General features: G+C 37.0%; 5 protein-coding genes across 7 annotated transcripts; 3 read left to right on the top strand and 2 right to left on the bottom strand.

The window, feature by feature from the left end:
• The first annotated feature begins 46 nt into the window (after window positions 1-46).
• On the top strand, window positions 47-835 carry LOC128263788 (dolichol-phosphate mannosyltransferase subunit 3). Its single transcript, XM_052999007.1, has 2 exons — window positions 47-319; window positions 384-835. The coding sequence occupies exons 1-2, from the start codon at window positions 170-172 to the stop codon at window positions 516-518; spliced, it is 285 nt and encodes a 94-aa protein (XP_052854967.1). The 5' UTR covers window positions 47-169; the 3' UTR covers window positions 519-835.
• A 588-nt stretch (window positions 836-1423) lies between these two features.
• Window positions 1424-5010, top strand: LOC128263775 (GILT-like protein 1). Its single transcript, XM_052998967.1, has 4 exons — window positions 1424-1632; window positions 3674-3808; window positions 3885-4244; window positions 4588-5010. Exons 1-4 carry the CDS (start codon window positions 1561-1563, stop codon window positions 4771-4773), a joined length of 753 nt encoding a protein of 250 aa, XP_052854927.1. The 5' UTR covers window positions 1424-1560; the 3' UTR covers window positions 4774-5010.
• A 131-nt stretch (window positions 5011-5141) lies between these two features.
• LOC128263784 (cuticle protein 16.5) lies at window positions 5142-5815 on the bottom strand. Its single transcript, XM_052998992.1, has one exon. It carries the CDS (start codon window positions 5667-5669, stop codon window positions 5364-5366), a length of 306 nt encoding a protein of 101 aa, XP_052854952.1. The 5' UTR covers window positions 5670-5815; the 3' UTR covers window positions 5142-5363.
• A 960-nt stretch (window positions 5816-6775) lies between these two features.
• Window positions 6776-7301, bottom strand: LOC128263779 (cuticle protein 16.5-like). Its single transcript, XM_052998979.1, has one exon. It carries the CDS (start codon window positions 7241-7243, stop codon window positions 6857-6859), a length of 387 nt encoding a protein of 128 aa, XP_052854939.1. The 5' UTR covers window positions 7244-7301; the 3' UTR covers window positions 6776-6856.
• Window positions 7302-8948: 1647 nt separating this feature from the next.
• LOC128259280 (neuropeptide CCHamide-2) lies at window positions 8949-15877 on the top strand. 3 transcript variants are annotated; one of them, XM_052991592.1, is made up of 4 exons: window positions 8949-9088; window positions 12528-12608; window positions 14686-14945; window positions 15158-15877. In XM_052991592.1, the coding sequence occupies exons 2-4, from the start codon at window positions 12533-12535 to the stop codon at window positions 15242-15244; spliced, it is 423 nt and encodes a 140-aa protein (XP_052847552.1). In that variant the 5' UTR covers window positions 8949-9088; window positions 12528-12532; the 3' UTR covers window positions 15245-15877. The 3 variants fall into 3 exon arrangements, with proteins under 3 accessions (XP_052847552.1, XP_052847544.1, XP_052847558.1); XM_052991584.1 differs by lacking the exon at window positions 8949-9088 and adding an exon at window positions 11422-11692; XM_052991598.1 differs by lacking the exon at window positions 8949-9088 and adding an exon at window positions 11831-11852.
• The last annotated feature ends 602 nt before the right edge of the window (window positions 15878-16479 follow it).

Raw genomic sequence — 16479 nt, 5'->3', positions numbered from 1 at the left:
TATGGTATTCGATTCTCTGTGCCAGAGAATGGCGTTGCCAGTTCAGGAAATTTTCGATTATTATCGAAGTACGGTATCGACTGAACATATGTTTTTGTCCCATCTCTATGTTTACGTGTAGAATTTTAGTTTCGCTTTATTTACCATTAAACTTATTAATTAATTAAATATGACGAACCTGCAACGTTGGCTGTTTTACGCATCGATATTTGCGGTGCCATATCTTTCAATTTGCTTGGGAACAGTGCAAACGCAATTTACAAACAAGTATTTCTTGCATGTTCAACTTTTACCTCTTTTACTTCTGGTGATTTTTGGCGTAAGTTCTTAGCAATAATGCCGCTGATAACACATATTATAAGTCTTAATGATTGTATCCTCAGATCTATTCCGTTTGGACTGTTCTATATAGAACTCTCACTTTTAACGATTGTCCAGAGGCCGCCAAGGAACTTCAGGATGAGATTCTGGAGGCACGCAAGGATTTGATAGCCAAGGGATTTCGGTTTCGCGACTGAAGGGCTGGGATTTCCACCTTTCAAGACCTGTGCATGTTAATCTGTAATTCCATTATGTATAAAAATTCACGCAAATGTACTCTAGACCACTTTTTGTGGGGGCGCACTGCTTGTAAGAGTTGATTTCCCCAGGTGCCTAAAAACATTTTGCTGAGGTTTTGTAGACCAAAGCTAAGAAATTTTTTAAGAAATCAAAAAGAAAATTAAATAAAATTGGACAACGTTCAGGAGTTTTACGTGCAATGCCGGAATCGTAATAGAAAGTATTCAGTTTAAAATAGTCCTCAACTAATTAAAAACTTCTTAATAATGTCTAATTTTGAAAACCTTTCTTTGGCAGTTTTAATAGGTTGTAAGAATTTGAAATTTTTCAGGTTCGAATATGCTTTTTTACTCGTTGGGTTTTTATAATATAAACGCCTTGACTGCGAGATTTTAGCAAGCAAATAAACTTTTATATTTCTAAGATGAGATCATGAAAAAAATCAAACAAAAAATCTTTACATATATTTCATTTTAAGTGCGTGTAATTGTTTATACTTAAAACCGAATTTTTAAATACTTTTTTAAAATTTTAAAACTCGTCTATACATCTGATAATAGCCATAATGCTTATAAGGCTTAATGGCCGTTAAATACGATTTCAGTATAGTTTTTAAGATTTATCATAATTGAAGTTAGGTTTTTCCAATATTGAAGTTTGACTGTACCAAAATCTCCCCCATCACTAAGCTCGGAACTCCATCACTGACTGGAATACACCTCGATCGAGAGTCTGGAATATTGATGTGCACACGTACGGCTGAACCGAGCCCAGCCCAAGTTGTGCAGGCAGGTTTGAATCTTTCTCTGCCGTCGCCGTTCCAGTCTGGAAAGCGTCGTGGGGAACGGGGCTCATAACGCCAAGCTCTCCGTAACAAACAACAGTTTGCGCTTTGCCATCGAACTGTTCACATCACGACTACCACTCGTCACGTGCTCACGTATTATATATATAAAAAGAAATAATTCCAAAATTCTCAGAACAACAAGAAGCGTAAAAATGAGTCACAAAGTCGCTGCGGTGTGCCTCCTGATGAGCTGCCTGATTGCGTCGGCTTATAGTGCTGCTAAGGTGAGTTTCCGTCTTAGCAAAAAACCCAACAAATTGACGTGCAAAAAGCCAGTAGCCAACGCTTAAATCATTGCACAACAGCGAAGCATGTCAGGGGCGCCGAAAAAATAGCATTTACCATCTAGGTGAAGACGTGATTAAGTCAAAAAACTAAATAGCTTAGGAAAAAACCAACCCATTGCATAGCTGCACCCTTTTCGTGGCAGCAACAAGTGGCATTTCGAGGGTTTAACGAACTGCTGCCAAGTCGAAAAATGCCGCAGCGGAAAAGCATAGAGCATAATTGACATTATAAATAAGCCAGAGAGCGCCCTGTTGCTCTGTTGTTATTTTCATTTGGGTACAAAAACCGGTTCTGGTACCAGTTTCGATTTCTCATAGGAAGAACCGGTGTGCCGGCAGCGCAACTGCAACTTTATTCTACACAAAGAACAAATTGAAACGACCCCAAAATTACTCATATTAAATGGGTACTTATTGCTATTATAAATTTGATTTAAAATGTTTTTATAATAAAATAATATTAAATAATAATATTTGTCTTTTTTAAAACAGAAAATAATGCTAACTTACCTACCTTGAATAGATACTTATTTACTTCACTTTAAAACCCTTAAAAAAATGTTATTTGCTAGGACCATTAGAAAAATTTCTTGTTTTAAAGATTTGTTGATAATTAAATATGGAGAAAATTAAATTTTTCATTTTAAATATTTTTTTACTCCTTTTTTGTCTTATCTTACCTCTTGCATTACTGATACATTATTTAAACATTTTCTATATCACATCCAAGATTATATAAATTTTTTTTATGTGCACTTAATTGTGATACATACATATTTACTGAGCTGTGGCAACTTCTGTTGTTGTTTAGATCGACAAGAATGGCTGCTTCTTCCAGCGATGTGTCAGCAGCACCTTTTTATATAATTTCAGCTTCAGCACAAACAATTTGCATTTGTGTATATACGTTGGTGATTATTTTATTTATTTTGCCTAAGCATTTTCCGTTGGCATTGTTCAATCGTTCACGTTAGTCACGATCTGTAAAAAACTATTAGAACCAAATGTATTTTTTTTTTTTTGCTGGCATAACATCAATTTGTTCATGTGTATCTATACTTCGCCTAAATTTGAAATAAAATAATCAACGGAAATTACATTAAATGAATATAATTTGGTTGTACATAACCGAAGCAAAAGTAGATCAGGTGCCCATAAAATAAACATTTTTTCCCAAACTCGAACGTCTGAAATCAAAGCTTTTAAAGGTTAGTAAAAGTACCAGAAATGTTATTGAAATTTATAAATTTATAGTTTTTGTTTGCTTTTTAATCTCTTTAATTACTTAAGAAGATGCTGAAATAGCGGTTTCTTGGCGTCTTCGTTCATTAGCTCCTGAACCTTGGTGGAGTATTAACACATGTTTAAACCACTAAAGAAACAAAATACCAATTATTTATATATAATATTCAATTCATTGTATATTTTTTAACCGTTAGACCACAAATTCTAAACTATTAAATCTACATTTTGAATTAAACCCTGATAGATTCGATAGACCTTTATTTTCTTTATCTATCTCTTTCATATGCATACCGGTTCAAGTTCAACAATATTTTGGCTTGTTGATTGGAGCATGTGGCAGTTGTCCACAATTGATAAACAAAGAGTAACAATATTTGGACCCTGTCCATTCAGCCGCATGTGATTTGCATGCCTCAGCTTGGCTGCACACTCTAAAAATGCAAATTAGGAAATGCACCCTCAATTTAAACGAGTGCAACCATTTCCTTCACAGAAAAAAATTACTTTTATGTATTTGGTAAAAGTTTAAAAAGTAATTTATTGAAAGTATAGGTATAACATATTACTATCGACTTGACCATTATTCCTATAAATTCAAATATAAATTGTTTTAATTTGTAATTATGTAGTTTTATCTTGTGCAAGTAATATATATATATATATATATATTTTTTTTTTTTTTAATTTTGTAATAAATTTATTTAATTTATCATATCTGTGTTCCATTTTGCAGGTGCCCATCTCCATCTACTACGAGTCCCTGTGCCCAGATAGCGCCAAGTTCATTACGGAGCAAGTGTACCCGGCGATGAAGGGAGAGCTGCGCGATGTGGTGGAACTCACCTTCGTGCCGTTCGGAAAGTCTCAGGTGAGTGGCCTCTAGCCTCGTTCATCGGCAGGACAATGGCTCATTTGCATGGCTCGTTTTCTTGCTTCCTCCGCAGTTCTTCACCCAGGGCTCTGAGGTGACGTTCACCTGCCACCACGGTCCGAATGAGTGCTATGGCAACAAGGTTCATGCCTGTGCCATCGAACACATCCAGGCCAACTCCTACCAGGTGGAGTACACCCGCGAGTCCCTGACGATGGACTTCATCAACTGCCTGATGAAGGCGGGCAAAAACTTCCCGGACAACGTATATCCCGGCCAGCGTTGTGCCTCCGAGAACCACATTAACAGCTGGGAGAACATCAAGTCCTGCGCCAACTCCACCGAGGGCAGCATCCTGCTCCGAAAGGCAGGAGAGACCACCAACCGACTCAAGGAGCCAATTGCCAGCGTGCCCACCATCCTGTTCAATGAGGTATGTGATTTACAGTAGATCAAGAAATAATAATAATGACAAATAATTGTTGTTATAATTGATGAAGAAAGGATGAAGAAATAACCTTTTAACATTTTTCCATGAAAGATTTGTTTGAAATGGTTACTCCCATTTATAGTCAAAAAAGGGAAAAATAAGGTTTTCACAAAGAAACTTCTGTGAAAGGTACTTTTCTTTCTATAAAATATTTATAGAGGTAAACAAGTGTTATAAAAATATAGAACTGCAGAGATGAAAGATTGTTATGAAAGAATTTTAATCTTAAGTTTCCGAAATTTAAACAAAATTTTAGTTATTTAACATATATTATTATTAATTGTAGCAATTTGACAAGAATGTGAATGAACGCGCCCAGGTAAACTTCGTTGGCACCATCTGCAAATACGTATCCGCCCCGCAGCCCCGCATCTGCAACCAGCACAATGGAGCCTCCACATCGTCCTTGGCCAGCGTAAGCGCCATCCTTGGCTCCCTGCTCGGTCTTTGGTTTATCCGCTCCTTCTACTAAGCTGTCTTGATTTTCCCACAAAACTCTTTCAACTAAACACACACCTCGGGCGATCGTGAATCTCAAAATCTTGTGCATTGTTTTACTCTTGAACTGTTTTATTGGTATGTTTTTAGGCCAATTGAAACTCAAGCCGTCCAATTATCCAGCTAGAATATGTGTATCAGAGATCAAAATAGTTTTTCCAGAGCTGATCTAAATCTAAAACAATTTAATAAAGTTAAAAATAAACAGGAACATTTGTGTATTTAATTCATTATCTATACTTTGAAAGCAGGGTGTTTAAAATGAATGCTAACATTAATTAAATTAGATTTTGACACCAAACGCTAACGAAACAAAGGCAAACAAAAAATATAACTTCCGTCAACGCCAAAATATTCGATTATACTTTCGCCGGAAAGTATGCAAGACTATCGTATATATTTGGATGCCACTTACAAAAGAATTCAATTGGATCCGTGGTTAGAGAACCCACTGATATAGTAAGAAAAACGAGAATCAATTAAAGTAATTTGATTTGAATGTCTTTTTATTGTTCTCAATTAAATCGTTTTACTGTGTCAATAAGTACAGCAGTCGAGACTCGTTTACTTCTTCTTCAGGAAGGAGCTGACCACAGCCGGAGCAGCGTAGGTGGTGATGGGGGCGGCGAAGGCGGGACTGGCGGCATAGGTGGTCACCGGAGCGGTATAAGCTGGAGCACTGTAGGCGGTGTAGGCAGGAGCGGCGGCGGCATAGGTGGAGTAGGCAGGAGCGGCATAGGTGGCCACAGGTGCGGTATAGGCCAAAGGAGCAGCTGCGGAGTAAGTGGCGGCATAAGTGGCCACTGGGGAAGCGATATAACCAGCCTGGGCGGCGGCAATGCAAAGAGCCAAGCAGATGAGGAACTTCATGTTGATTTGGTTGTTTGGGTTTCTTGGTTTGTCAGTAACTGATGCTCTTGCCAACTTTACTTAGCCATTTTATAGCACAATTGTCACCAACACACTGTCAAACGGGTTTCGTTTCCGAATTAAAAAATCATAATTAGAACACAATTGTGTCCGCATTGAGATTTCTCGTTGGGTAATGTTCGTTGAACGCGGAAGCTGTGCCTCGGTTATTACCAGCCAGCGGCGTATCAAATGGATTACTCTTTTCTTTTGACTATTGATCTTCTTATCTTTCGTCACTGAGTGGTATTGTTCCAAATATTTAAATATCTATTATCTTGAACATATCGACATACGTAAAAATGCAATTAATATTTCAATGTAGTGACGACTAGTCTTAAGAAAATAGACATTTGTTTTTTTTTTAATAAAATATGGTTCTGAAAGCACATCTTTTAATTGCATAATTACTTACTTTTTTTTATCAAATAAACAAGGGGAGTTTCAAAGAAATTTGTTGGAGACAAACGCAGTTAATGTTTTTGGCACCGCTTACTTATCATCATATATTCAATTCTGCGACAATTATGTTCAGAATGACTTCCATGAAGAGCTGTTAAAACTTCTAAGTATACATGCTCTGCGGTAACCAAACATCTTCAACTCCTTTTGCAAACATTCTTAAGTTATTTGTTAAGAATTTAGAAAGTAAGGTTTCCTTTGCCAATTTAAAAATTGTCAAACGCCAGTGTCCCTGAAATATGTTGCAACCAAAAATCAGCACTATATAACTTGTTTTTTTGCCTTTTCTGATCCTGTATCAAAGGTACAAATTACATTTGGAAGAAACAAATAAACATTTCAAGAAACCCAACAATTGATTTTGCGATCTTTTTTATGCACAACCAAAAAGCTAAACACAGAAGATAAATTGTGGTATGATTTTTTGATACACTCCTTCATACCATTTTCTATAAGTCCCCTTTTTGTGGAGTTTTTTTTTTCTAGGCATCGAAAACGACCATAATTAAGAAAGGTAATGCTGAGCAATGAATATGATGACTTATGAAACTGCTGTAAGTGCACCCACTCCCACCAAGAAATGTGTACCAAAGCTTTAATTGTTTTTGTTTTTATATTTTATTTAAAGGAAACATTTTTTATCATATCATTTGGTCGGATCAATTTGCAATGCAGACAAGTCCGGCTTATTTCTTCTTCAGGAATGAGCTGACCACGGCTGGAGCAGCGTAGGTGGTGATGGGGGCGGCGAAAGCGGGACCTGCGGCATAGGTGGCCACCGGAGCGGTATAGACCGGAGCTCTGTACACCGGAGCGGAGTAGGAGGAGTAGGCAGGAGCGGCATAGGTGGCCACAGGAGCGGTGTAGGCCAAAGGAGCAGCAGCGGAGTAGGCGGTGGCATAAGCCGGAGCTGCAGCATAAGTCGCCACTGGAGAAGCGATATAACCAGCCTGGGCGGCGGCAATGCAGAAAGCCAAGCAGATAAGGAACTTCATGTTGATTTGATTGTTTGAGCTTGTTGGTTTCTCAGTAACTGATGCTGCTGCCAATTTACTTAACCATTTTATAGGCATTGGTCCACAAACGTGTTTTCAAGTACTAAATTAGAACACAATTACCATGGCAAAAGTATTATTGCTGAGTAACGTTCACTGAATGTTGGTCGGTTACTATTAATGGTATAATCCTAGTACCACTCAATCAGTTTTTTTAGCAATTGCATACATTTAGTTTGTTAATATTTTTCTTTGTAAATATTTATTTATAACATTATGATTATGTTCATTTAAGTAGTGTTTAAATACGTTCAAGAATGTATCGCATATCCCGAAGCAAATTATTATAATTAAATAGACATAACAACTTCCTAGTCTAGGGCTTTCCCGACTCTTCCAAAGAGCTTGTTTTTATGAGAAATATAGGCAAGGGTCAAAGGTCGGACAGATGATGCAGCTCGCTGATAAGGGTTTCTCATTTTCAGATGATCATCTATGGGCAAACTCATCAATACTATATGCTCCTGTATTTGTTGTCAAATATTTTGATGGCCGTGTGTTGGGCACCGTCAGCTGCTTATCGGCTAATTTGTTTTTGGTGCAAAGCGATAAGCTGCGGGGGAGATTGGCGGTATGGGTGTAGGTATATTCACTGTAGCAACAGGCTAAACAGAAGCTAAATCGCATTCAACCGGACAGATTACACCGGATGGACATGGAATCGGAGGTGGAGGTGGCAATTGTTGTAAACAAGTCATTAGCGAATCAATTTGCTCGCCCTGTTGATATGCAAGCGAGATTTGATTACCCAGGGGAAAACTTAAAATTTCTGAGTAAATCACTAATATTTTTTAAAAATCTATTCTATTCACTAAATGCTGAACGAGCGGAATGCTTAAAAACTTGTATTAAAAACCTAAACCGAATTGTTCTTGCATTAATAACAGTAATTAAACAAATGTTTAATATAATTTTATTTGTTCAATGTATAAATTTACAGCTGCTGTGACAGGACAATCTACTTGCTTTTCTAAGTATAAGAGCGACTTACTCATTCCAAATAATTTGCATTAAAACGTTTACACTCTTATTCAAATAAATAAAGAGGCTTAAGCCTTCATTCTGTTAGTGTCTAAAATAACTTACTGTTTGGAACTTATAAATTTGTATATATTATTATATAGTTTCTTGGGGTCAACTTTTACCCACAGATATAAATAAAATTAAAATGCATGGCGACCTCAAAGAGAATCTGTAAGTTCTGAGCGTGGGGATTCAGTGAATTGGATTTAGGCCTAATTAAGTTACAAGCGGATTTTTGGGGGCAGGTTGGAGGCAACGGGGAAGGTATTAAAGGGGAGAATGCATTGGGTCAAAACAGGGGATTTTGGCAACTACGTCAGCAGCCACTTGTGACTGCCAATGATGTTCATTCATTCATATCCGCTGGCCCAGGCAGGGTCGAGCAAATAAATCTGAGCGCGCTGCTAATTTGACGTTCACCCTGAAGCGAACTTACCGCCCCATTTCGCCCAATTTTATTGCTAGCCGTTTGCACCCACGCATAAAATGAATTTTCGAGCGACCAAAAATATCGCTGCATACTTCTGGGCAAAACGCTTCGGGAACCGCTCGGCATTTCGCTCGCTTCTGATTGGTCGCACTTACTCTGGCCCACGCACACACCCGCTGGCTCACGCACACCATCACGCACACCATCACGCACACACTCTCACAACCAGGAGCTGGTGTTGCAGCTATAAAGCTGTCCGATTTTCCTTTGGCGGCACCAAAAGAACTCTGACTTGCAGTCGAACAGCAGCAGCGGCAGCACAGCGAAACCATCCGGCAAGGACGAGGACGAGGACCAGGACGAAAGACAAGGACATTTGTTTCGGACAGCAGCCTACCACCCAACAACAAGTAGGTTTCGCCTCAGAAAGTGATAAACATTTGTGTTAGATTGTCAAAAAATCAGAACGGCATTGCAATAATATTTTCAAAATATTATAAAGTTATGCCAAAATTATAGCAAATTCTCAGTCTTTAATTTGTTTTGATTTTATTTTGTAAACTAAGATATCATATACAATAATAAATTAAAGGCACTTCTTGTAGGGCATTAGGAGTGCTAGAAATTGGGTAATGGACTCATCCACCTCTTAAGCGTTATTTTCTGTACATGTGTTCATTTTTAAAAATGTTATTTAATTTATGCTATTTATATCACGGCCCTCATAAATTAACATAACTTTTTTGTATATTGAAATTTAAAAAAATAATTTAAAATTAATTTTAACTCACTAACATACTAACATAGTTCTAAATAAAAGTTAAATTGTACAAAGGAAAAAATTAAGAGTGTATTGTAAATAGCTAAGTACACCCAAAATATTCAGCCTTTCTTATTAACATTTGCTTACTTTAATTGTCTTGATCAACTAATTTCCGAAAGCCCTCAGGGAAGGTTTGGCTTTTGCCGTTTTTGTTTATTTGTCTAATCTAATTGAATCAAGTTAGATTAGAAACCAGTATTGTGGAGACTTCAGTCTTCAGTCTCTGTGGGAGGGGTCTGTCTACTTCCTACTTCCTTATCCGCTTTGATTTATTTTTAATAACTCCCACTTAAACGCTGCTGGCTAGGCGCCCCCATTGCCAAAGTTGAAACTTTAAATCGCTGTAAGAAATACACACAAAGTTGTAAGATATTAAAATTCAAGACATTTCTACAAGCAGCCGTATAAATCACGAATTATCCTAAGCTAAGAAAAGGACAGATGCGAATTTTAGACAACTTGTTGCTGTTGGACATCAGAACTTTGCAAGGGACTTTAACTCGATTAAAGCGTTTACCCTTGAAGAATCTTTGCATTCAGAGTAAAAATTCTGGCGACCCACATGGGATGCAATTAAATTATATGCCTGGTCGTAAAGAACTAAACAAATCCAAGCCTATTTTGATAGTCAGCTAATTGAATTATAGGAGGAATATTTTAAATGTATAATTTTTTTTACAACAAAAACAAGACATTTTTGAAAATCAAACTCTTCTATATGTTCATAGAAATATATTTTTGGGGAAATCTTTATTTTATAAATACATTTTTAAATGTAACAGTTTTCCATCTGCCAACTTCACCTTTAAGTCAACATACCTTGGATGCAACTTTCCACAAGATTACTGCATTCAACTTTTAACTTGGCTGCAGACTTTGCTAAACCGCGGAAAATCGCACAAACTCTTGACCTAACTTGATGTCGCTTTTAATTTGATTTAACTTTACGTCCTTTTCCACTTGACTTAGCCTAATTAATCTTTTGCCGATTGTACTGAATCTGATCTGATCCGATTTGAAATGATTTGTGCCAAAGGCACGCTTTCATTGGGTGACCTGGTTCAAAGCTGTTTGTGTTGTCTTTGCGTGAATTATCAGCTTGTGATTAGAGAATTTCACACGGAAACTGATCGGCCAGCTGCTCGTGAACTTTGCATTCGGCATTTCACTTACAAAAAATGTTATAATCTATTAAAAAAAAAAGGTTTATAAAAAGAAAAGTTTCTAAGGAAAGTACACTAAGGTGATTACAAATAGAATAAAATAAAATATTAGTTGATGATCAAAGCGAAGATTATAATTAAAACATTTTGAAACGTAAATCATCATTTTAAAAAACCATACAATTTATAGGAAATTATTCCATTGTAATGAAGCTCTTTGCCTAACATTTTTATTATTGTATTTTATTTTAAGAGGAGATTCATTTTTTAAGTGTAAGATTAAAGAGAACGCTTGCACCTGTGGAAAGTTTTCGATGCTCGCCATTTACGGGCCTCGGAACGGGTATTAGTGGCCGTGTTTAGCAAGAGTTGTGGCAGCAATAGCTCATTAAGGCACTATTATCACAACTAAATAGCTGGGAAAATTGATAAGCCCAAGGGTCGAGTGCTGGCACGGCCCTGCGCCTCGGTAAACAATTATTATATATTTTCTCGGGTAATGAGAACGCTGTTATTGTTTTCGCACTGCGTGGGTGCGTTTGCAGTGTTGATTTTTACTGGTCTGGCACTGGTGGCGCTCTACATATTAATTTTCACTTATCGGCCGGTCATAAATTTAGCCCGACCAGTGTCTGAAAATAGTCCAGTGATCGGAGGGGAAAATTGGAAATGTGTGGGAGCGCGTGTCATGGATTGAGCGAAGATTACGGAAGAGATCGCCGTTTATCAACGGGGCGCAGATTCCCGATGTGGCATAAAGATCGAGCGACTGTATAGATCGGCCTCAGTCGCTGGCGGGAGCTTGAAAATGTGAAATCGCGCTCAGGAATTCGGCTGGTGGAATTGCCATATCAAATTCGAATTGGCAAAACATCCGCCACAACCATATCTGTGATTATATAGTAGCCATCTAGCGAAAAAAAATTGTTTTAAATTAGTGCTGATAATCCCTGTAACAAGCAAAAAAAACAAAGAAAACTGCCGTATAAATTGCACAAAGCCCAGTTCAGCTAATCAGTCTGATTAAGGTGAGTTATTCAAACTGCAGTCGAAAGCGACACGCGACCAGGTTTGGTTCTTAATAACAAATTTCAAGGGAATAACATGGCGTATGATTGATGGGTATTCCCATCATCAGCTGTTATAACCTTTGTTTTAAAAGCCAGATAATCGTGAAGTTGTAGCTAAGTAATTACAAATGATCTCAAATGTTAAAATTCAAATAATCCATATTAGATGTTTGGAATCGAAACTAGTGAATACTATTGATTGTCCTTTATGATATTTTAAATATTAGCTATACTTGATCCACTTTGTGTAAATGTAACACTCAAACAAGTTCGGTTTCGTATAATGTACTTAATTGCGAACACATGTCGTATGATTGATGGGAGAAAGGAGCATCAGCTGTCGGCAAATTTTAATCGGTTTAATTTCGGTCCTAGGCCCACACGTAAACTGAAATTTAGTGGGAAATTCATGTAGGTCCCAGCCAATTAAATGTATTATCTTATATCCATAAATTTTCTTCGGCTAGATGTCCGCAACACTTAAGAAATTCAAAGCACGTAATAAACAAATGTTTGTGGAACTTCGACCTTTGGCCCTCAGGTCACACACGTACACACGCACAGTCTAATTGTCTTAGTGTTCGTGTGGGCGTTACATCAATCATAGTTCAAAAGTTTTCTCGGCCCCGGATTAGCTCCTTAACTGCATCTGGACTTTCAGATTTGATTTCAACTCGCTCGCAGCGCTGTGCTCGGATTTCCTAATTAGTGGGGCGCCCCCAGCCAAAAGCCACATTGTCAGTGCCAGACTTCAACAGGTGCTCATCCCTTTGTCTCCGCTCCTTACTTGCAGGTAACATGAAATCCACAATTTCTTTACTGCTGGTCGTCATCTGCACCGTGGTCCTGGCCGCGCAACAGAGCCAAGCGAAAAGTAAGTACAACTGCCAAATTATTTAACGCAGATCAGTATTCTCAGTCAATCAATTTTTTACGGTCATAGAAAATATTTTATTTCCACCGAAACAAATAAGCTAGTAATTATCAAAAATAATACGAATATGTAAAAAACGATTTACGTTTAAAATTTAAAAGTCTCTAAAATAGCAAAGGTTATTTTTTTTCGATATATACAGGGTTGATATAAATTTGATGTGTGAAAAAGAATTTCTATGTTATTTTTGTTTAATTTTAAGGTTATAATTAAATACGATTTAACTTTGCTTTTGATACTTGTTTATAGAATTTCCTTTTATTTTTTTTGCAATACAGATTGTTGCACTTTTGTATAAGGTTTTTAGTTATTATTGTAACTTATTATCGTTTGATTGGATTTAATCAACAATGTTTTCCCTTGGGTGCCTGTGCCCCCACATCAACACCTTTAAAGCTTTCTCATTGCAAGTATGCAGGTGAACTAGCCATGAAATATTCATTAAATTTGAGCGCGAAAAACAAAGCCATAAATGGGCGTCATGCTCGATTTCCGCACACCCGCCCCCAAACGATGCAGCATCAATTGTTGCAGTTTAATGCAACGCAAACAAACGGGCTTCTTTGTTTTTCCAGCTGCGGGAACGTTAAATGGCAACAACAAGGGCGTTCAAATAGTGGCAGAGGGTTGTGGAAATGGGGCAAATGGGGAGCCATTTCCATTTCCCTTGCAAGTTGCAACTATCTCAGATACACGAGCCATGTGCGACAACATTTCCTTGAAATTATTAATAGTGAATGTCGAGTGGCTCAAGGAGTGGTGACTTCAAGTCATCCGCTGCCATCAGAGCCATCTGTTTTCCCATTCACTCTATTAGCAAAAGTTCTTGATTTGATTGCCTTTGAAACGGCATTTAAGATGCTTGCCAAGCTAACTTATTTAGAGCTCCCCAAGCGATTACATGGACAGTTTTCTAAGCAGTCGAATAGCAAATTGACAGATACTCTGTAAATGCTATAAATGTTATTCCCTTGTTATGGAATTCTAAAAAAATTGTGAGACTTATTGATAGCTATTTTTAGTGCAAGTTTGTCTAAAGGTAAAAACCATTTTTAGGTTTATATTTAAAAATTGTACGTAGGCTAAAAAAACTTAAATAATCTAATCAAAAATTGCTTTAACTTTTAAAAATAAATGGATAGCATTGACTAGGGGACTCTTATATTCGACATGGTTGCTGTTAAAGAACGAAAGTCCTTCACATTACAGAAACCCATCAGCTTAGGAAAGTCCGCCCCGCCTCCTTCCAATATTTAAATCCTGCGTATGTCAAGGACAACTCCCAAGTGTGCAACAGGGAAATTTATGTTTGCCTGTGTGGGCGGAAATTCAAAAACAGCAGAAAGTCAAAAGTTTGTTCACACACAGCCAGGCAAGCAAACAAAACGAATCTGAACCGTCACGGGGTCAAATGGTTATCGCCGGATGTCTCTCTTGAGCATTGGCGAGCGATTAAAGATTTTGGCAGTAACGAAATCCACAGGAGTAGTCTATCTCCCAGTAATGGGAAAAATATTGTGGGTGGTGCGTTGGGAAATGCACACGCATCGGAAAGAACTTTAAGTAAGATGGGGGAGATCCCAAATATCGATTAGTTACCGAGACAGCCTTTTCAGCCATTTTTGCTGTCGATTACTAAATTTAATAATTAACCACCACCCAAATGGATATAAATTCGAAAACAGAGCTATGAACAATACATTTTTCATAAACGATTTTCTTTAATCTTAGACAGTTATTAAAGCCTAAAATGGGAAATCTTAGACCAGTTTATGTTTAGGCAAGTGTTTTGAAAATGTGTTTCAAATGTATTAGTTTTTAATCGTAGAGACTAGCTAAATGCCAGGAGTATCTATAATCCTAAAATCTATAATTTTGTAGAAACCTGCCAATTACATTTTAAGGTATAAAGACCATTTTAAAATTCAGGCGTGGGTTTTAAACATATCTTTATTCTTTATAGCTCATAAATTCGGGCAACACCACTCGACTAATTAACTTTTCAATCATTTTGCAGAGGGATGCCAGGCCTACGGCCATGTGTGCTACGGCGGTCATGGCAAGCGCTCCCTGAGCGCCGGATCCGGGTCTGGAACTGGAGTGGGGACGGGAATGGGAATGGGCGAGACAGCTTCCGGAGGCCAGGAGCAGGACTACGTGCGTCCAAGTGGACTGCTGCCCATGTTGGCGCCGAATGAACAGGTTGCGGTGGCGCCCGAGGCCGACTTTAATGACTATCCCGCCCGTCAGGTGCTCTACAAAATCATGAGATCATGGGTAAGTGTGAAACATTTTTGAGTGCTACACACAACAAAATTTTGACATTTCAGAAAAAAGGTGTTTCAAATAAAAAACTGCATGGAAAGTAGTTTAAAATTCATATAATTATATTACAAAATAACCAATAATGATTATAAAAATATAGGGTTTCATATAAAACTAAAACTGAATTAATGTTCATAATATTTACCTCGTTCTTTGCTTTTTAGTTTAACCGGCCACGACGACCGGCCGCACGAATGGGTGAACTGGATTATCCTTTGGCCAATTCCGGCGAATTGAATGCCTTGAACTAAGACCAGCAAATATATCCGATTCACATTTCCACAACCTACAGCGAAATCAACAAGAATAAATCTCAAAAACGAGAGCAACAACCACATCAGCAGCAACAACAACATATGAATTACTTATGAATGTTAATTACTTTCGCAACTTGTATAAAATGTTTGATAAATGTCTACACATACCAAGCAGTCAATTTTCATGCTAATTGCATAAACATTTAACCAAAAAAAACCCAACTGAAATTTTTAGGGGCTGGTAAGGATTTCAGTGTCAAAAAAAATAAGGATCAGACGACGAAGAATAAATCGATGAAAACGGCAAGACATCGTGTTTCAATGTTTATATCAAATATATACATATATTTTATTTATGTTTATTTACGAGGAAAGCGAAAGACTACAAATAGCTGTAATTTTAATTTAAATAAAAAATACACATATGTTAACTGCAAGAATAAATTCAAAAATCGAAGCTTACCGCATCGAAACACTTTGTAAACTTTGTATGTTAAACGTTATAGGTGTTTATGTATGTTACGACAGCGCAACACAAACAAACTGTTCACAAGAGTTTTATTTATAAAAAAATGCTTTGTTAAATAAATAAGATAATGTGCTATAAAAGCAACAAAACTTCTATGATTGAACATTTCTTATTTCCATATATTTTTAAACCAATTTTGGGAAGTTCATCGCATATGCCTAACGAAAGCTGATGATTCTGGAACTTTGTTTAGGCTGTTAACGGATTACGAGTTAATGAAAAGGATTGACTACGAATCGTCGTGTTCAGTTCAGATGTCAGAAGTGATGGGGTTTTGTTTTCCACACCAGGAGCTTCGCCATTAAAAGAAAAAAATGGCAGCAATTGGCGCACTTCCAAAACTTATTAGTTTTAGTAACATTTTTCAACCTTAATTCCAGGGACTTTTTCATTAATTTTCAAATTGTTTTAAATTTTAGTTGGACTCATAGTTTAAGCAAACGGGGTCAAAAAATGTTTACTCACTGTTTTTATTACATTTTAAAAAACTTTGACATTTTTGTAAATTCTTTTTTTAATAACATACATAAATGTCAGCCATCAGCTATACATTTTTTTTTATAATTAAAAAACTATAAGTAGTTTCTCAAGGATTTTTTAAATGACCGTAATTATTATAAGAGAAATAATAAAAATCACAACTTAATAATTATTTTTTGAGTGAATTACTCAACAAGTGATCAATATTTAAAAAATTATT

This window comes from Drosophila gunungcola, chromosome 3R (genome assembly GCF_025200985.1).
Source record: "Drosophila gunungcola strain Sukarami chromosome 3R, Dgunungcola_SK_2, whole genome shotgun sequence".
NCBI classification, from domain to species: Eukaryota; Metazoa; Arthropoda; class Insecta; order Diptera; family Drosophilidae; genus Drosophila; species Drosophila gunungcola.
Note: the sequence above shows the minus strand (reverse complement) of the source record. Positions and strands in the feature narration are given on the sequence as shown.